The following is a 21,568-nucleotide window of genomic DNA, read 5'->3' as shown; positions in this document are numbered from 1 at the left end:
ACTTAGCTTAGTAACTTACTTTAAGATACACTGTATCTCTGTTACACTGGGCATCACTTACATCTGACAATCATATGTAGAAAAAAATCAATTAAGTCAAAACCACACAAGCTTTCTGGAGACCATTTAATGCTGCAACGTTCCTGCAGGTGGAGCTGGTGCTTGATCGTTCACTATAACTTCATCCTGCCCCTTGTGAGCACGAGACAGGGCAGAGAGAGCTTGTGATAATGCAAGGTTCGTCTAAGTAAAGGGTCCCCAACCACCGGGCCGCGGACCAGTACCGGGCCGTGCATTATTTGGTACCGGGCCACACAGAAAGAATAATTATTTTTTATGTATCATATTATATATATATTGAATTGTAATAATAATATAAATAACGTGCACAATATAAAATGGAATAATTACATTGATATGATATATGTAATAATTAAATTGTATGTATTTGCACTTTGTGTTTTGTTATGCCTGACCCCCCCCCCCCCCCTTTTAAGACTAAGTGCAGGTCAGAATATTCACTGTGCACGTTCCACAGCTGCTATGTGAGAGAATTCTACATACATTTGTTTCCAAAGTGCTTTAACCAGTCATAAAAAAACAAAACACCCATGATAGCATTAGATACATCCACATATTTACTGGGACAAGTAATATTATATGAAATATACAAGTTATTAATGAGGAGGTTTTGAACAGCAGGCAGAAAGAGCTTTACAGTACACATTCCTCACATTGATTTTATTTTTGAAAATATGAAAGATGTCTGTTTCTTTACATCATTTTCCAGCCTTTCCAATAACATCTTAAAGTCGTAATGTGCGGTCATATGCTCACTATTATAAGCTTGTTTTAGTATCTTAAATTCAAGCGATCGAACAACATTCAACAATCAAAGCATGGAACTCACGTCAATACAACCGACATAGGATGTTTCAGATGTAATGCTGACCGAAGGTGTTGCCAACATAGAAAAGCTACCGACAAAGTAACTACACAGTTCTGACCAAACCAATGGAACTCTTTCAGGTTCACCATCCCGCTACAGTGATGTCCACAGACAGCACGTACACAGTCCAATGTACACAGTCACAATGCTGTCTGCCCAAATAAAGACCAAAGAAAAAAAGCCGCTCATTTCTTCCGAGTCGCTCTTCTCCCCTCTCCTTTCTTTGGTTTCCCTTTCCCTCTCAGTTTCTTCTGGCGAAGCATGTCGTCCTTGAAGTCTTCATGCTCGTCTCTGAGGAGAAAGAGCAAAACATTTGAGTTCAAACTTTTACCGTGATTACTGGAGGTTTGGGTCCACACTATTGCTCGTTACTATTGCTCACTCTGTGATAACCTCCACTCTGGCGCTTGACACCTACCTCCATATATGTTTCACATTCACATCCTTCCAGCAGCTCTAAGGGCATAAGACCTCATGCATAAAATATTGTGTTTTATGCTCTTACCGTGCGCACACAGCCTCTGTACCCCAGCCTTGCGAAGACTTACATAGCTGCTTTGTGTACAACGCACAGAGCTGACCGTAAACAAGCAAGAGGCCATGAGTCACAAACTGTAATAGAAATAACTAATTGAGACGCATATTCCGAACTTGCCAAAAGGATGCTCCTCAAACCTGAATAATATCGGCATATCCCACATGTCTTAATGGGAAGATACCACTCGGAATAAGGCCTAATTGGGAATATCCCAACTGAATATGCGGTTTACATGACCCATATCAAATTTATAAAATTGTCATTGTCAGAATAATAGTGGAATAATAGCAGTATATTAGTGTGCATGCAAACTTATTCATTGACAGTTACTTAACTTTATACAAATAAAAAACAGCAAAGTAGAGGTTACTGGAATCAATGAATGAGAACAGTATCTGTGTTACAAAGAGCAGCATAGTGATTATGAATCTTTTACCGATTGAATTAGTGCCGTGGAAATGTAAATTGTATTAAATATAAAACATACAGGTATATACATATATATATATATATATATATATATACATATACATATACATATACATATATATAAAGCCATTGATCAAGTATATCCTTTAGTCACATACTGTGATGGTTGAGCAGTTTCCAGAGTAGGCCTACCTGAACAGTCCCATGAACCTGAGCTTCTGCGTCATGGCAAAGTAAACCTTGTGCTGTGGGTACCAGTCGTACACCTCCTTCCTCTTGGCCATGGGAGGCTCCTGGAACAGCCGCACCACCCTCATAGATTTCGAGTCTGTCGGTCGCACGACCTCCCCGAAGATTTGTGCGCTCAGTCTGGCTATGCGCACGGCATAGCTGGACAGACCAGCCATGACTGCTGAAACAGAGCAGAGGCAAGACTTAAAACTTGAGACAGGTAGAACATAAAATGCTAAATGTTTGTCGTGAGCCTTCTCAGGTCGCTAAAACTCCTCTTGACTTCACAGGAAGACTGCTGGCACCGCAAAAAACGAACCAGAGCCCTAACTTGTTGGAATAACCCCGCCCCTCCACTGGCATGTCCCCTGAGTATCTCTGCTGTCTCCCCACCGCAGCTGAAAAACAGCTGGTACAGATTCTTCACAGACAGCAGTCAGGCCTCTTAAGACTTGGCCCTGTCTTTGCAAGGTACTTCCTGTTGTTGTACGCACGAGCTGGATAACTGGGTACAGATTGATGTGCACTCTCTGTTACAGAGTGACAATAAGAGTTACAAACGGAATGTACAATATATATCTGGGCTGATAAATTATCAGCCGATAATGGGAAATGTGTATTATTGTTCAGATAATTAAACTAGTCTATAGCCTAGAGTACGAAGCCAAATTGCTTTCATTGACTTAACAAGGGGCAGCATCCACACACACACACACACACACACACACACACACACACACACACACACACACACACACACACACACACACACACACACACACACACACACACACACACACACACACACACACACACACACACAATTGAAGAGTAGAAGAAGAATGGCAGCTTGCTGACTATGTTATATGTTGTTGCCGTTGTTTTTCACAGTTTTAGAGGAAGACAACACAATTGCAATAAAAGTACTTTACTAGAAAAAATAAATAAACATTTGTAGAGTCAGAACTGTTTGTTTTTATTGTGTTAAGAATAGTGATGTTAGGTCAGACCTTTGGAATATGAAATCTTCCATCTTTGCCCACTAAATGTTAGCCTCTCTTACATTCAGGTATAAACTGCAGGTTATGAAATGTAAAATATAAAAATGTTAAATCATTTGTTATTTTATCAGTATGGGCCATGAGAAACAGGTAATTATCGGTATCGGCTGAAACAAATCAATATTGTGAATCCCTCATTTTCTGAAGCCACAAGCAGCATCAGTTATTTTGCCAAAAGATGACCTGCTGCCAGACAGCGCTATCCTTTGCTCCATTTTTCTTGGACCGATAAAACCTTGTTTACCAGATTTTGTGTCTCAATGTATTCAGGGCGTGGTTGATATTTCTTTGTGCCATCACAATCTGAACATAGACATTAGATCATATCTCCCTCCCCTGGCCCTGTTGCTACAGCTAGGTCTCACATCTGTAGCCTTTCATCTCTTTCGGGAGTCTGTGCTGGAGCTGGAACCTGAGGACTGAGGTTCTTCTGTGCCTCTCTACCTGATCTCCAAAGCTTCTGCCATTCTTCCTGACTGGGAACATTCTGTCTCCACAACAACACTCAAACAGCACATCGGCTTCCACATTGTTCATCTAAACAAAAAATATTTTCTTTAAGAGGGCATCCATGTCCATCTTCCCTGAAGTAATATTTGAGGTGACACAGAAAATCATAGGCAACATTAGTTGTTAAACTGACCGACCATATATTCAAATGTCTGCTGTTGCTCAACTGACAGCCGGCACACCATCAAAACTTCAGGAGATTTAATGTCCCTACAACTTATTATAAAGAAATCAGAGTTTACACGTTTTTTCCTTAGGATTTAGAGACAAAAATCCCCTAATTTGAATTCAATTTGCATATTTATTTTGGACCGAAAGTATTGAAATTGTGGATAACATAGTTAGTTAGCGTTCCTATGATCAGAGAACCATACTGTCTTCTGAATGGTTGGTCATTTTGGTAAATCAAACCATGTTCTAACACTCATTTAAGGGATAAATTCATTCAAATGTAATTGATAAACAGAATGCCTTTGCTATTTGCAATGAGAAGGCAAAAACAGTGTTGTCAATTGAAGTGCAATTAAACAATTGTATATGTATATATAGCCTAGTATATATACACTTGTGATCTTATGCTTTAGTAAAATACTCAACATGATTATTTTGGCAATAAAAAAAAAAATTAACTTGAAGTTATTATCATTATGTTATCAAAGATTGAACACAAGTTGGTGGAACATATATTTGGAGGCCAGATCACCCTTAAAAAGTACAAAACGAGCTGTGTCTGGTTTCATCAATGACCTATAGCACTGTTTCTCAAACTGTTTTCTGTGTTTTCAGCTGTACTGCTGATACAAGGGTTTCGACTTCCCTAAAACCTTGACGAAAACCTCCCATGTAACAACACGATGAATAACACCACTTCATGTGTCCAGTTAACGTTAGCCTTCTTAACAGTAATAACGTGGTGTCTTACCTGTAGTCTGTGCGGAAGTACACAACGTTGTTTAGTGAAACACCCTGTAAACGCTAGTAAAACGCACTAAACTCTAGTTAAATTACAATTATAGTTAAGTGTACTAACGTTTTAGCTAACATTAACCTTCACACACCATACTGCCATCACAAGCTCTACCGCGCATGACATATTTACGTAGAGCTGATTGGTTAGTTGGGTTCACTTCCGGTTTCATAGTAAAGTGGTATTTTACTTCTAACACGATACATCATTTGTAAATTACACATACAATCAATTAGCCGTCATTCAAACTTAAATATTTACGCAGACAGTCTGTCCTTATTGATAATGTCTGATATATATTTTATGCAATTAAGCGCTAGCAGGAAGTCCGTCGCTCTTAAGGGTTCCGTGTGATTGAAATGTTTTGCACAAAGTTCCAGTTATCAGTTGACCGTTATTTCTTAAGTGCACGTATGAGAATTGTATGGGTCATTATGAATTATTTTACCTATGTATTTGACGCCATTTTTACCACCTAAAATAAGGCCACAATAAATGGTGAGATAACTCAATGAATATGACACCAATAGGAATTAAATATAGAGGTTAAATACTGTATTATACTGTATTCTACAACATCAGAAAACACCTCTAGTTTAACCTGCTGTCTAGCTCGTTTCAGCCATGGCCTTAGCGATGATCCCCTCACAATGAATTATAATAACTTGGGTGTCATCTTAACTTTCTCCAGCGAAATCATCAGGTCAAATTTTCAATCAGAAAAAGATTATATTGCCAAGTAGGTTTTCACATAGCCTATAGGGAATGTATACGTTTGTGTTAAGTGTTTGGTGCATACAATAAATATATAAAGAGGAAATAAAAATAACAGCAAAGAGCTGCACATATGCAAATATAGAATAGAAAAATTACAATTAAAATAGAAAAAATACTATAGAAATATGTACAATTAGCCTAACACTGTTTTAAAAGGAGAGAGCTCTACAGTTTTGTGCTAAAATATTGATAGGATGTGCAAAAGTTCACAGCAAAGATAATATGTGCAATGTACAGAGATACAATTTTGTAATGCGAGTGATTAAAAAAGTGTGTGACCAGGGTGAGAGAGGTCAGCCACAATCTTAGAGCGTTGAGCTCTAAGTTGTTTTATCCGCACCATGGTCACGAGTGTTAGAGATGTTACAGAACAGGTCAACAGAGATATTAAACTATCTTGACAATCACACAAAAACGTGTGTTCACATAGGTGTCTTGGTAATATACATAATAAAGTCATGGCATGCATTAAATAGCTCTTTTAAAGTATTATAGTCATTTTAAGTATGTACATTGTGGATGGTGGTTTTCAAAGTCACAAGGTTTAGGCCTATTACTTGGTTGGAAAAACTCTATTGACAATATAAATAAAACAAGATAACAAAGACAAAGAACATGCCATATAATATAATAATGATTATATAATAATAATAATAATAATAATAATAATAATAATAATAATAATAATAATAATAATAATAATAATAATAATAATAATAATAATAATAATAGCAAGGAAAGGGAAGGGAAATAGCAAGGGAAATAAATAATATCATAATACAATAAGTACTAACAAAATAAAAGGTTGCTGAAAGCTGATTACAAAACGAGTAAAGGGACTAGAGAACATATCATCAGTCATCATAAGACTTCCCATTACTCAATTTGACTGTAAAACATTAAAAAGATTAAAAAGAAAAAAGAAAGAAAGAAAAGAGCGGGAAAGAAAATCAAAACATGATCATTACATTGGCCAAACTTGAAAATACATGGCCAATACATGGGCTATTACAATTGTATTTTAGTTCATATGGTGACAGTGTTCAGTCCAACAACAGACCAAATTGTATTGCTCCCATTTTTCACGAGCTGATATCCAAGATCTAAGACTTTTTCTATGTACACAAAAGGCCTATTTCTCTCAAATATTGTTTACAAATGTGTTTAAGTCTGTTTTAGTGAGCACTTCTCCTTTGCCGAGATAATCCATCCACCTCACAGTTGCTGATTAGACAGCCTGATTATTGCACAAGTGTGCCTTACGCTGGTCACAATAAAAGGCCACTCTAAAATGTGCAGTTTTATCTTGAAAAGAGACAATTATTTTGTGTACATAGAAAAAGTCTTAGATCTTGAATTTCAGCTCATGAAACATGGGAGCAAAAACAAAAGTGTTGCGTTTATATTTTTGGTCAGTGATTCAATGTGAATCATTTCATAGCCGACACCTGGTAAAGTCAGTATTGGGGCCTGCACTGATTCAGTTATGTTTACTTTTTGGTGTTCTTTGACAAAACAAAGCTGTGGATCTAGGGGATAGGGGCCATTTTTATCCTGCAATCGGCCTTTTCTGTTTTTGATTGCATTGTTTTATATAGCCCATTTCTTACTTAATATTAAATTGTTCTGCTCATTTTCTTTTCATTATTCCCCTTGCTGTATCCTGTAGGTGATTTATTTTGTTACTACATTTTCAGACATTGCTGAAAGTAAAGCTCCTTTGAGTATATTGTGGGTCTTCTGTATTATTGCATGACGATACGTTGTATTAAAATGTATTACCAGAAGAGGGCGCCAGATATAAAGAAACAGAAAACTGCAAACACAGATTCTTCTGGACATTTTTAAGGCTTCACCTGCCCAAAAGAGTGATACCGCCCTTACACGAAACACAGGAAATATATGGGCCATAAACACAGCTTCTAGCAGGGACAGCCACTTCTAGCAGGGCTAGAATTCCTGGGCCTTTAAGTGAATAAGCCTTCATAAGTCATTATTACGTGTCCATGCCCAGGGGCCCATTGTCTCAAAATCCGCCTATACCTACCAGCATTGGGGATAAAAGTGGGACATTTTGTTTTCACAACCGCTACACAATATATATACACACATAGCAATACAGCAGCACAAAGCAACTGAAGATACACATAGCAAAAGATATACGTATGGCAACATAGACAGTACACGTATGCATCCATATTATCCCAGCTCCCCACAGCGTTAGCAAGGTATATTGTTCAGGAGGATGTTGCCACGGAAGTTAATAACATGTGGTGCTCAGCCCGGACACATTTTGCAGGGTGTGGGGGATCCTCCCCTGGCACTTTTATGATAACTATGCTCTATTTGTCCATTGTAATACTTTGTTATGCACTCTGGCACCTTTTCTACTTAAAACAAAATCCCATTAAATATATTTATTTTCATTGTGAATTAGAAAATGGTAAGTTGGCCACCCGTCACCCTATCACAGGCCAGACTTGGCCCACGGGCCGGTGGTTGAGTGTCCCTGTGCTTCAGGAAAGGACATTTTCTTTGCATTGTGGGATTATACAGTCCGTTTTTTTATTCCATTGTAAATTTGGGGGCACTTTATAGTGAATAAATGTAAACACTGACTCGCTAATAGAATAGGGGACAGTGTAGTAGAGTATGATATTGGGAGTCATTTTGGGACACAGCCTATGATTTTGTCCTATCTCTGGTAAAATTGTAGTAAGACTTCCATCTGCACTGTGTTCTTTGCATTTTTTCACCTGTTGGAGTAGGAATTATTGTAATAGTGGCATTAGAAGCAGTTACAGTATGATATCAATACTTGGATAAAGTGGTAAAATACTAGAAAAAAACCTAAAAGCATGTAACAAGGACCAATCAGAGTTTGGCAACGTTTGAATCGGAAATCTGATACAGATAATAAGTTAAGTGATTAAATCTCACCCATCCAGTTCTGATGACGCAGATAAGCCAAGCTTCTAAGTGTTCTGAATGTTAATTATTAATACCATAAATGTTTTTTGTTTTTTTTACTTTGATTGTTGCCTATTTTGTTATTAATATATAATGTTATAGAGAAACACTTAAGAATGGAATCAAGTTTTCAGGGTCTTTAAACATCCAATGAAGGCCTCACTGGGTAGAACCCTAATAATGGTGGTAAAGGCAGCACAAGGTGTAGTAATATAGCTATAAGAAACAGTAGTAATTATAGTTATAGTGAAGTAAAAAGCAGTATAAAATGTAAGCGTGTAAAGTAAAAGATAATAACAATCATTTATTTGGCATAGGGCTCTAAAAAGGCTGGGGCCAGCAGTGCACTAATGAGCTAATTGACCCCAACACCTCTCCACATTTCTAGTGTATTAGTAATAATTAGTAATTAGTTCATGGGAATTTGATTGAGCACAAATTAAGTTTGGTAAAATGTACCATGTAAGCACACTACCTGCTTAAATACTAAAAGCCTTAAAACTAAATGTGAACTCAGGGCTAAAATACAGAACCTTAAAATCGGTGTAGGTGTTTCATTAAAGCCCTTATCATTTTACTTTATAATGCGCTTTATTGGCTCATATAGTATTAACAAACTTCAATCAAATGAGCACAGTTTCCACATGGTGACCCCTGAGGGTCTAGGGCCCTGGGACAGTTTGACAATGTGGTAATCCTCGACCCTGCTTAAGGCCCTGTCACACATATCCGTATCGCATATGAAATATCGGTAATACGTTGATATAAATTAAGGGTAAGTTGTGATCGTTCGAAGGACAGCAGACGATTCGCCGAACACTCCAGACATACGGCCCTGTCACACAGTTCCGTATGGCAGAAACATGCCGGTGTATATGAAAAGTAGCTCAAATTTTGTCAGAGTCCAAATACGTCCAACTTTTCCACAGCGGTGTTGTAGCTGACGTATACATAACGAATACATAACTAATTATTATAAGTATGTCAAACCTATTGATAGCGTATCACTTACTTATTTAAAACGTATCAGAGCGTCTGGCCAACAGAGCTGGAAAAGTGCCATTTGGATCACGTCATGCTGATGCTGGAGAACAGAATGTACTCTTGTCGCAGCCTCTCAGCATCCTCCATGCTCTCTGATGATGGGTTGATGTATTCATCAAGACGTGCTAGTGAAGAAGTGAGGATGAGCTACTCACAGGGACCCAATATATTATATTCAAACCCCAATAAGCTCCCAAAACGCTAGCTGTACTGTAGAAACACGTTTAATAAGTTATTCCGTTGTACTGTATTCACGTAGGTATTCACGTACGTATTCATTATTCACATATGTCTAACGTATTACGTAACTTATGTGTAACGTCTGCATAACTTATGAGGCACACGTTGGGTACGTCCGAAGATTTTGTACATGCTGAAAACATTTTCACGGCCTCAGCGTTCAACAACGCACCCCAGCATAACACAGCCTGCTCTTAACGAATACTGCTTATACCTTACCTTATATCAACGTACACCAGCGTATTGCCGATATTTAGTATACGCCATATTTTTGAATACGTTATGCATTCGTTGGGCATTCGTCTGATACGTTTTGTATAAGTAAGTGATACGCTATCAATAGATTAGACATGCGTAACTGTATACGTTCACTTTTTCGATCCGATCCGATGAAAAGTTGGACGTATTTGGACTCTGACAAATTGTGAACTATACGGATATGTGTGACAGGGCCTTTACGTACATTTTATTTATACCCTCATATTATTTGAAGTATAATGACACATTCACTCTGTTATTTACCATTGAATAGGCCAGTGGTTCCGAAGTGTAATTCTTGAAAAGAAAATGTTCAGGGTTTTTTTAAATCCCAGAATCTTGTGCAGAGAGGCAATTATGAGAACATATTGAAAGCAATGAATGCTGTTACACAGTAAAACTTTAGAAGATACATGCTGCAGTGTCACAATTCTCTTTATTCCTTATTTCGTTTTTTTTTTTCAGTAAGATGTCACACATTGAAGTTACAATTTATGTATTAACTACAGACAATATTTCAAATAAATGATATGGGAGTTTGCAAGCAAAGGACGTTTCTGATAGTGTGTTCATGTGGGTGCATGAGAAAAGGTTTGGGAACCACTGGACTAGGCTGCGTATACAATGGGTTGTAAATGATTTGAGTGCAAGCAATATTAAGACATACCAGCAGTAGCATAAGCAGTAGTAGTAGTAGTAATAGAAGTAGACGACTGGTAGGCCTAGTTTGTTCAATCAAATCTCGTGTAGCCTGTGAGCTAACGCGGTGCTCCCCCACACAGCCGGCTGTTGATTGGTCCACGGAGAGGCCTGCTCTGTAGCAGCTGCCGTCATCCTATCAAACGTGCTGGGGATGCTGACTGTGGCTGATCCCTCGATCCTCTCCTGCTAATGGACTGCGGTCTGCATGGGCTGTGTTTGAATAGATGAGGTAGGCTACATCTAACCAGTTCCCGTGATGTGAGTGGCATAATGCTGCGGGTTTAGTATGTGATTGTATTTGTAAATAGGCTTCTGCTAAATGCAGCCTCACGATTTTCTCTAGCTCTTTTCTAAAGCTTTCGGTGCTTTTTGTCCATCGTTTATTTAATGATTAGAGTAGGCCTACATGTAGTGTAAATTATAGCCCAGTATATGGTTGACTAAAGACCTGAATGCTGTGCTGATGTGTGTTTGTGTATGTTGGTGTCGCCCTGTTTAGACAGATGGATGCTGAAGATCCGGGGCTGAGATGAGATAAGCGTCCTCTCTGTCTCCGCCGAGCTGCTGCAACGCCGAGCACGCAGGAAAAGACGTTGTCACTTTGTAGCCCAAAACTCCGGCATACAAGGAATACACTGTTTATGACAGTGAGCTGTATTACCCGAAAGGTTTGCCTTATCTTTATACATAATCGCCACCTCGATAATGGTCCCGACGCTGCTCTCCAGAGGTGATGTGAGTTGAACTCGCGGGGAAGCCGCAGAGGAGCTGTCCGTCTGTCGAGGTGCTGATGCGGCTGTGACAGAAGCGAGCATGGCTGCCGGGAAGTTACTGCTCTACGCCGGGCTCTCTCTTTCTCTCTGCGCCCTGGGCATGCTGGCTGTGGCGATGTGCTCCGACCACTGGTACGAGACTGACGCCAGGAGGTACAGGGAGCGGTGCCGAAGCTTTTCCAGCCGCCGCAAGGACCCGGGATTCATCTACATCCCCAACAACAGCCTGCCGCTGCGGGCCAGCCGGAGCAGCCTGCCCCGCTGGGAGGAGAAGCTGCTGCTGGCCCGGAACCGGCGGCAGCTGTTCGCCATGAGCGCCGCGGATGAGTGTAGCAGGCAGTATAACTCAACTAACATGGGGCTGTGGAGGAAATGCCATCGGTTGGGCTTCGACCAAGAAATCGAAAACCTCATCAAAGGTAAGAATTAATTAAACAACTTAGACAGCTAAAGAGGCTAAAGTTATTGCAGACACAGCAGTGTGCATTTCAAGACACCAACACTGGAGGGATGTGATATGTATCACAAGAAAATCAATCAGTCTGCTCTGTGGGGATTGTTCACTTGACCAAAGGGCCAACAAGGGCATCGAGCTATAATCTTGTTTTTATGAAAACAAATGTTTGTCCAGAGAAATGCAGAGCTTCACTGTCTCTGTGTGTGAGTGGGTATGACCTGTCTGTGGCTATCCTACATACAGCTAGTGGTCATGCTATTTTACAGAAGAGAGGGTGCATGTTAATCATGACGCTCACCTGATCCTGCAACTGCAAGTAATGACATAATCATTTCAGGGTGTATGGGCTTGTCAGTAAGTCAGCAAGAGACAGGAAGAGGTGTTTCTTTAAGGTCCTATGTCTTCCACCAAGAGTTCAGTTAGTTAGATTTGTTAAGCCTTTGCTCAGTTTCCATAGACTGACTCACATAGTTCTAAATCTACATAGGTCTAATGTGCATAGCTGTATTCACTTATAGGGGCCAAAAGTGAGCTGGTGGGACCATAGCAACTCCCCATTCACTCTGGACATGTGTAGCCTACAGTGTTCTATATGCTCGAATAATACATTTCCCACAGATTAGTTTAGGTATGTGAACCATAGCAGCACAGTTTCACAGTCTTAAAACTAGATTTTGTCGCAAGACAGGGTCTTTGGGCTGGTCATTTGTTAGGTAAAATACCCAACATCGCCAGTTCACATTTTCAACAAAATGTCTTGATGCTTTCTGGTGTTTGATAACATTTTTACTCTGAATACATTTGAGTTACTTCATTTTTGAGGTAGCTACTGATATTTGTGACAAATCTGCTAAAAATCTGCTATATTTGATGATTTTCTAAAATCATGAACACATAACATGAACAAACGATCTTTTGATGGACTTCTTGTTATTATTATTATTATTATTATTATTATTATTATTATTATTATTATTATTATTATTATTATTATTATTATTATTATTATCTCATTTATTTTTTCATTGTGACCAAGATACATATTGAGTGAGACATTTTACCGTAAAAAAATCAACGTGTCAAGCCAAGTCAATCAAGTGCCCTCTGGTGGACAAACTATGTAATAGTGACACGTTTGGTACATATCTGCATGGCGGATTTATCGGGTTTGTTTTAATTGTTTGGTTGATAGTCAAACAAAACAAGCATTCTGAAGATAAAACAACTAGTCATTACTTTTATAAATGTTCTAGAATAAACATTTAATCCTGTGGTTCCCAACATTTTATGAAACTTGATGAAATATCACTGAGCTGAGCCCCGATATGAGGGTCATACACCAATCACAGTTTGAAACATGACAGTGTTATCGTTAATTGTTTAAATGCCGGCAATTCCAACAAGTTACAAGTCATTCAAACAACCAGTGTGATTCCTGTTTTCAATGGTGGAGAGATGTTTTATGGCCAAAGTTATCATACAATCTGAACTCAAACACAAGTTTTACTTATGCCCCTGTAGCTGATACATAGGCATGTTGTGTGTTAAAACGACAGGGAGACTGATGCTTCTGATCCAGGCTGCTGGTCTGAGTCTAAGCTCGAAGACGAGAGGGTGTGTGTGCTCTTTGAATACGTGTGTGTTTGTGTGAGTGTGCTGCAGCTGTGCCTTCCTTTGAGGACGCCTCAATGGTCTTGATGGCCTACCATCTGCAGTAATGGGCAACCCACAGTCAGTGTGCTCAGTGATCAGATGAATGCCTCCATAGAGGGGTCTGAACTATTTCAGCTCTCAGCTCCATCAGCATGGAAAAGTACAGCGTGGTTTGTGATCATGATGCGTTTGACAATAACTTCACCTTGACAGGTCAATAAGGATGGAACTGTTGAGATTAACACCATTTATTGCTGTGTGCTCTACATAAGCAATAGTGTCATCCACTCGCACTTACAGTGTCACCCACTCGCACTTACACACTTGCTGCTGCTACTTCTACTGCTATCGCTTCTGCTTCTATTGCTACTACTGCAACTGCTACTGCTACTACCTCTTGCCACAATTCTACTGCTACTACTGCCTCTAGTAATACTTCTACTTCTACCCTTTTCCCACCAAAACTAGCAAATATATATTTTTAAATATGGAAAACCCGATTAAAATAAGCATTAGTCTTTTTTCCCCATTGCCAGTAGACACGTTACAGTATGTCTTTTTGTTTTTGTTTTTCTGGTGTGACACGTTCAACGTCACAAACGCCTCAAAAGCAGTGCAAGGTAAAATCACTGTTGTCTGACTGGAGTCTGGTGGCTTTGAGGAGAGCATATTAATTGTATGTTTTATACGCTATTACATTATAATAATTCTCCAAATACGTGTTGATTTTATGTATTATATATTCCCTTCAACATGCATCATCATAGTATTGCATCTGATAATAGAATGAATGCCAATTATAACCTTTCCCACTCAAGACAAAAGCCAGATGTTAGGGAGTTTGCAATATACAACTTTTCAACCCAAACCAAATTTACAGTAGACATTCACTGACAAAGGAAATTACGATCTGTGCCCTGGCTTCTGTTAACATGCGTTGTAGAAAGAACATAATTCTCATTGTTTAGGGATTTTGGGAGGTCAAAGTTCAGAGAAAATCACCATAAAGCCTTCCCTCCACATGCTGTTTCACTTTTATCCATTTTAATCTCCACAGTCAAATCAAAGCTTTACATGCTGGATGTTTTCTGTATCTACATCCATTAACTGGCCCAATGCTGCTGTTTCAAAATCCACATTCCTCTGTCTTATGACTTATGTGAAATGACAGGAAACATTCATGTAACTATTAGCCACGTATCTAAATACTGATGAGTCATTTCCTATCCATTTGAATTTGATATTGCTGTTTTTAGATAAATAAACATGACCATTGTTGGATGTGAGAAATTAATCATAATCCAAAAGCTCTTATCATCTCTTGTGTGCACAGATCAATCCTAATTCATATTTACGTTCATATTTAACAATTCTGAAACGTCAATCTCCCCATGCTCATCCGTCTCTCTGGCATGGGATAGATTTATAGACGCAGGAGAGTGAGGGAGAGAAGCAGTGGTCTCCGTTTAGAGTTTGCCGGTTACAGTAAGTCCTCTAACACACACCATGTTAGTGAATATGGAGTGGGTGCCTGTAGGTTATCCGAACAGTGTTAAAGGGATGATTGCCAAGGCTTTCTTATTGTCAATTACCATGTGCAGACTCAAATCAAAAATGAATCTATCAAGTATTGTGTGTGTAGATGAAGAACACATCAATGAGCTACACTGTTGCACTGGAGGACATGTCCCTTCATTACCACAAACACACGCAATGTAGATTTTAACTCAATCCCACATATGCTGTCCCAAATTATTATGTGTAGAGCATCAAATGTGGATTAATCCGCCGCTGACAATAGTTCCCAACACATTTCCTCCTGTTTGAGTATGTTTGCTGATAATAACAGTGGGCAGTTGTTTTGGGAAATTACTGAACCATAAAAAGAAATAAGAAATAGAAAAGAAAAAAGAAACGCTGTATTTGTGAGGCGAGATTTATGTCTTCAGTAGGAGCCAATGGGCTTGGAGCTGAGAGGCATTATTATAGACATAACATGACACTTTATAGTCTCATATTCCAAAATGGACAAATGCGTCTGTATTAACTCACTTATTACAGTGTGAAATATTGCTATGTACAATGTTGGGCTTCTTGTCCACTACATTGCAAAGGCAAATATTGTACTCTTTATTTTAGTGCATGCAGGTAGAGTCAGAAATGACTTTGCTCATTAAGATTTTCATGCATATTGTATTATTCGTTTATGAAATATGGGGTTCAATTGTCTGTATAATGAGTTGAGTGATAATACTGTTTATTGTTATATTGAATGAATTCTTCTTTGTGTATTGATCTATATAAAGTTACATGAACATCAGTGTGTACGTACTATATATTAGTATATATATATATATATATATATATATATATATATATAGTATATATATTAGTCAATCGACAATAATCGGCAACTATTTGATAATCAATTAATGTTTATTGTAATTTTTCGTGCAAAAATGCCAAAAATGCTGTTTTCAGCCTCTCAATTATGGAAATAATAATAATAATAATAATAATAATAATAATAATAATAATAAATTGTATTTATAAGCGCACTTTTCATTTGAGTAAACAAAACTGAAAGTGCTAAATCTCCGGTTTAATATCATATTGAATTGAATATCTTTGGGTTTTGCGCTGACAAAACAAGACATTTAAAGATATCACCCTGGACTTTAAGATACTGGATATGTTTCACTTTCTTTTCACATTTGTTATAGAGCAAAAGATAAATCAAGAAAAGTATTGGCAGATTAATTGATATTGAAAATAATCATTAGTTACACCATGTATGAACATATTAAATAATATAGTTACTGTGAGAATGAATCTAAATGGACATCATAATACAGAAAAGGATGAGGATATGTACTGAGTTGATCTGTACGTTTTTTGTGCAGTCATCCTCTCCTCTAAATAGGTCACTGCCATAGAAGCGTCTAATCGTTGCTGTTAATTCACCATGCAACTCCTGTTGATAATCCCAACAGTTGGCATATGTCATCTTGATTTCTGATGCCGTGGCATGAGCACGATATGTAACTTCCTGCTGTGGGAGCAGCTCACTGACTCTCATTCTGTCTGTCACAAGGAAAAACCTCCTGGAGAGAGAAAGGGAAAGATAAAACGGCAGCAGAGAGACATCAGGCTACAAAGTGGTTTGGGATAGAGGATGAGGAGAGCCAAGGATGGCTGTGGAGACGTGGATGTCAGAGAGAAGAGGATTACATAGAGAGGAGTGGGGGCTTGGTTGGGAGAGGCCTCCTCATCTTACGCCATCTGTTATCGCTCTGTGAGGAAAGGCCTTTCAGGTCCTAAACAAGACATTCACAGTCCCGTCCAAGCAGAAAGAGCAGGGAGAGGCTCTGGATTGGGTTACCTCGCTCCCCAGGGGCACCGTATCATGGGGAGGGTTAAATTAGACACTATGGGAGTCTAAAGGTGCCTCATAGGTACCCTGCCATTTGCCCGCTGGCAAAGCTGCTCATTTAATAGACACATGGAATTGATGAAGGGCAGCTGCTTTCACTTCTAGTTTGACCGGCTGGTGGATGTTTATTAGGGAAAGTAAGCTGCAAGCAGATCAGCTTTTGATCTTTACTTATAGTGACAACAATGAAATGAAAAAGATTTGTGTTAACTAATTGTCTTTATTGTGATGTAGACTTATTAAAATTATTATTTCTGTACCATGCCAAACATACGGGATGTCAAACATCACAAATATGTGTAAGTACAGATGTCACAGTCAGCTTCAGTTGGGGCTGAAGACTACACATCTCTGCTGTAGGCTAGCAGCTTGAGGCTATATTAGTCGCTGCTAGCATTACATACATACCCAAATCTCTTCTTTAGCTTATTAAAGTTAACCAAAATCACTTAATGCTTGTTTTAAAGTCACTATTCAAGAAATTCAGGACTATTGTTAAGTATTTGTAACAAAGTAGTTTGGATGTTCATGCTGTCCGACCACCAAACTTCCAAATGATTTATAGCTGTAATGGACAGCCACACTCAAAGGCCAGGTCAGACATATTGATTCGGTTTGAAGAGAATCAGTTCAATCTGTCGTGTTACAGACAGAACATGTTGCTTTGCTCTGGACAAAACACCTGGTTAAACCATAATAGTTTGTGATATGCTTTAGAACACATTTTTTAAGACAGAACGAGGACTGTGGATTGTGTCCTTCATCTCTTACTTTGTAGTTGCTCTATGAAGGTATCACTTCACAGTAAGTATGGGCAGCAGGGATGGTTACAGTGACACATAAATCTTTCAGTGTACTTCGGGCGTGTTTGTGTTGTGGTAAGATATACTCTTTACTTTAAAGTAGTTGAACCTGCAGCCATGTTGTATTCAGTGTAATGCACAGTAGGGATGTCCCAAGAAACAATACTTCAGTACCAAGTCACCACCTAAGTTCTGAAAACGTGACAGTGCAGGTTTTCTACAGTACCACAGACTGCTTTTGGGACAAACAAAGATCTTCCCTGTGCATCCAGGGGACGTACCCTATAGTTTCCCTCATAATGCTACATTGTGAACAAAACATATGTGTTGAAATTGGCAGGAGGAGAGCTAGTTAAGGTTAGCTGTTAGCTGTCTGTGGTCAGCACAGTCCTTCTTGGCTAAATAACAGAGCTAACAGCTAACGTTAACGGAGCAAGGTTCCATTTAATTACTCTTTAATTGCTCTATTCAGTAAAAAAAATGGTATTGGGCGAGGTAGATTATAAGGTAGGTGCATTATAACATTATCGTGATGTGTTCAAACCTTGCAAAATATTGTTTTTGGCAAGAAACAACAACGATTATTTGAAAAGCAATATAAAATAGATATTAGAGAAGGAATTATGACCCGTTTTACTTTCTAACAATATCCAGTATGCAAACAGTTAAAGAGGTATATGTTGATATACTCAATTTATTGTTTTTATTTTTTGTTTTTTTACAGTGGTATTGAATTGGGTATTGAGAATCGTGGAATTTCACTGGTATTGGTATTGACCTCTAAATTAAAAAGATTGTGACATCCCTAAGGCAGAGGTATTACAGTGGCCACATAAGTAGACACAGTGGTTCTCTCGTCTTCATGGAAACACTTAAATTATTTAGACATATGTGGCAGCCCTCCTCATTAGTGCCCCTGCAGTCTGCAGCCCAGCTGAGGAGACAGCCTGACTCTGCCAGTTAGCTGCTGCTCCAGCCATTTATACCTTCAGACTTATTAAACACTGACACAATACATCCAAGACTGTATTTTCACCAGGGTTCAGTGATGCCATCCATAGCCATATTTTCAAAGTATTTCAAAATGCAGGAAGAGTGATGCTAAGCACAATTAAATATTGTTAAATGTAATTTGATTCTCTGTTCTACATCCTGATTGAACTAGTGTAGCACAGTTGGACAAAATAACTTCTCACTTCAGGATTAATTCGATTATAAGTCTTCGAATTGCTTTCAAGTCTTTTATACATGAGTGGTGTTTTAAGTGTCCTCGGTGAAAATCCTGTGGTTGTTTGACCCTACCATCCACCCCAGCCTCCTCTGTATGAATAGACGGCCAGAGCACTTCTTTTGAGCGTCTAATATTGCAGCGCATGGGTTTAAATTGGAGTTAGTTGAAAGTCTGGTGCGTCTCATACAGAAACCTGTGCGTCGGTATCAGACGCTGAGGGGCATTGACAAAGCGTTGGTATTTGATGACCTGGAAATCAGACCAGGCTGATAATACTGATAACACTTTGCATGACGTTTTAGAATTTCCTCTGGAGTTATGAAAGAGAACGAGGAACAAATCAGAAGCTAACTGCTAGGGGTGGCATAGTGTGGTACTAGGGTCTAGACTGTGCAGCTTTAACTGCATTCACTTGGAAGCGTGTTACAGTCTTCTACCTGTTTGAGGTAGAAGACGTACTGAAAACGGGGGTGGATGGGGGGTAGAATCTCTTTTCTACTGCGTTTTCTTTGCTAAAGATCTGTTGTTTTGAATGACTGCCATATTGGAAACCAACATGAGTTAATAATAGCTCTAAGAATGGCTTCCCTGAGAGTAGCTAAATCATCAGTATGCTGTTCATTCAGTGCAACACTTTTGCAATGTGGTTAAATGTGTTGTTCCAAAGAGTTCATACATTATTAGGGTCATTTCTTGGGATAAAGTCTTTCAAAGGAAAATGAACAAATGCCCTGATGAGAGCAACTTCACATGCAGTGGGTACATTTGACTCCTGTTTAGATTTGACTGTGTCTGTTCGCAAAGGCCAGAGCCAGAGAGCACCACTGGCTGAGAGACTTACTCATCATGGAGTCAGTCTGACTCCTGTAACCACAGGCAGGGTAGAGGGAGGGAGTCAGAGACAAAGAGAGATGTGGAGGAAGCATGATGTGTTTTGTTTCCCCACAGCTGCACAAGCCAACATCAATGTTTGATGACCTCATGCTCTCTCTCACAGACCATCCATGGCAGAATGGCCAAACAGAGCTCCAGCATGTGAAGCCTCAGGACTACCACACATGATACCTACTTAGATAGTTATATTGTACACACCACACACATCACACATGTACAAAGAACATTATTTACCCAACATAAATAATAAATGATGCACTCAATGCACTCAAATACGGTCTCTTGACACACAACGATGGCGTCAGACTTGGATGTTCTGACTCATCCCGACCGCTTCATTACTCGGCTGCAAACCGCTCCAGTGCGTGATCGGAGGTCATCATTACCCTGATGAAGCCAACAGAACCACAACATCTGCAAAGAGCAGACACTTAATTGTGAGGTCTCCAAACCGGACACTAGGGATGTATCCATATCCGCTATTTGGGAAATTACATATAATGCGGTAAGGTAAAGAAGATATCACAATTAACAATGGATACAACGGTTAAGAAAACAAAGAAAACAGAAACAAATACAGAAACTTTAATATCATGAAAAAAATTGGAGATAAAAGAAAAGTACAAAGGTAATGATGTGAGAGGCAGAAACATATTTCACCGTAATGTTGTATAAGATTCCATTTAAATGAAATGTCATGAGAGCTGTGAGTGGTAAAACACAGCATAGACTTAGACGCACGCATCAACCTTGCAGCTTTAGTGACTTCACTCAGTATGTTTATCCCACACTGCCTGGCATGTGTCATGGCAGCGTGACATCCCCAAGGAAACAAAGGTGTCCTGGATTTGTGATTGGCAGTCATAGGCTTAATGGAGATGAGTGGGCTGGAGCAGAAGGAACATATTTGACAAAGAGAAGAGGAATTAACCCCCTCTCCACACTCACTAACATACAGACTGCATCCATTTACTCACACTGCATCGATGGATGAAGTGGGATAAAGTGTGGAAGTGAAGTTTTACTGAACATAATCGCCTCTGGTTACAAACATACATCCCCAGGTTTTTTTTTTGTCTTAGTGCAAGCTTTTCATTGTCCAAGTGATACTGTTGTCTAACCCGTACCATTGTGAGAGATTTCAATTTTTATGCTTATGTTTTAAAATTTAATTCCACTTCTATTTTCATCAGTGATATTGTATGAAGAGTTAGTCACAGTTATTGTTTCATGAAGTCAGTTTTGTCTCGTCTTTGTAATGGAAAAAAAGGTAGTTGATGAATATATTTTGTCACAATTTCTTGTTAACTCAAATATTGTAATTTTGGTTAACCAGCCCTTTATAGCAGCCATTTTGGATTATGGCTTAAAACAACTACTTGCAGCCCTTTGACATCTGTTTTTATATATCTACTGGTTACCACCCCCTCAACAAAAAAGCAATCTTTTTTCCTAGTTTTACTTGAATAAGGCAAAATGATCCAATAATTGACAAGAACAAAGCAAACAGAGTAGACCTGCAACAATGAAAACATTATTTGATGCAGCAGAAATGTATGTTCCTATCCTGTTCATTTTCTCATGAGCTCTTAGATTTGTCTTGCAACCCCCTGTGAGGGTTCCTATCCCCTGGCACTGCTCTAAAGCA

At 38.9% G+C, this 21,568-nt stretch overlaps 2 protein-coding genes across 3 annotated transcripts in view; one reads left to right on the top strand and one right to left on the bottom strand.

The window, feature by feature from the left end:
• tmem178bb (transmembrane protein 178Bb) overlaps positions 1-21,568 on the top strand; it is a 102,296-nt gene that overhangs the window by 916 nt on the left and 79,812 nt on the right. The window contains exons 2-4 of the mRNA XM_029462096.1: positions 2,438-2,618; positions 10,757-10,905; positions 11,176-11,868. Coding sequence (XP_029317956.1) covers positions 11,490-11,868 — 379 coding nt within the window. The 5' untranslated portion in view covers positions 2,438-2,618; positions 10,757-10,905; positions 11,176-11,489. The remainder of the gene's footprint in view (positions 1-2,437; positions 2,619-10,756; positions 10,906-11,175; positions 11,869-21,568) is intronic.
• On the bottom strand, positions 616-4,816 carry mrps33 (mitochondrial ribosomal protein S33). 2 transcript variants are annotated; one of them, XM_029462099.1, is made up of 3 exons: positions 4,641-4,816; positions 2,109-2,325; positions 616-1,240 (listed from the first exon to the last, which is right to left on the bottom strand). In XM_029462099.1, the coding sequence occupies exons 2-3, from the start codon at positions 2,321-2,323 to the stop codon at positions 1,135-1,137; spliced, it is 321 nt and encodes a 106-aa protein (XP_029317959.1). In that variant the 5' UTR covers positions 2,324-2,325; positions 4,641-4,816; the 3' UTR covers positions 616-1,134. The 2 variants fall into 2 exon arrangements, with proteins under 2 accessions (XP_029317959.1, XP_029317957.1); XM_029462097.1 differs by having other exon boundaries at positions 2,109-2,328; positions 4,641-4,814.

The sequence above is a fragment of the Cottoperca gobio genome, chromosome 23 (assembly GCF_900634415.1).
Source record: "Cottoperca gobio chromosome 23, fCotGob3.1, whole genome shotgun sequence".
Taxonomy (NCBI): domain Eukaryota; kingdom Metazoa; phylum Chordata; class Actinopteri; order Perciformes; family Bovichtidae; genus Cottoperca; species Cottoperca gobio.
This window is presented reverse-complemented; position numbering and strand designations above follow the sequence as displayed.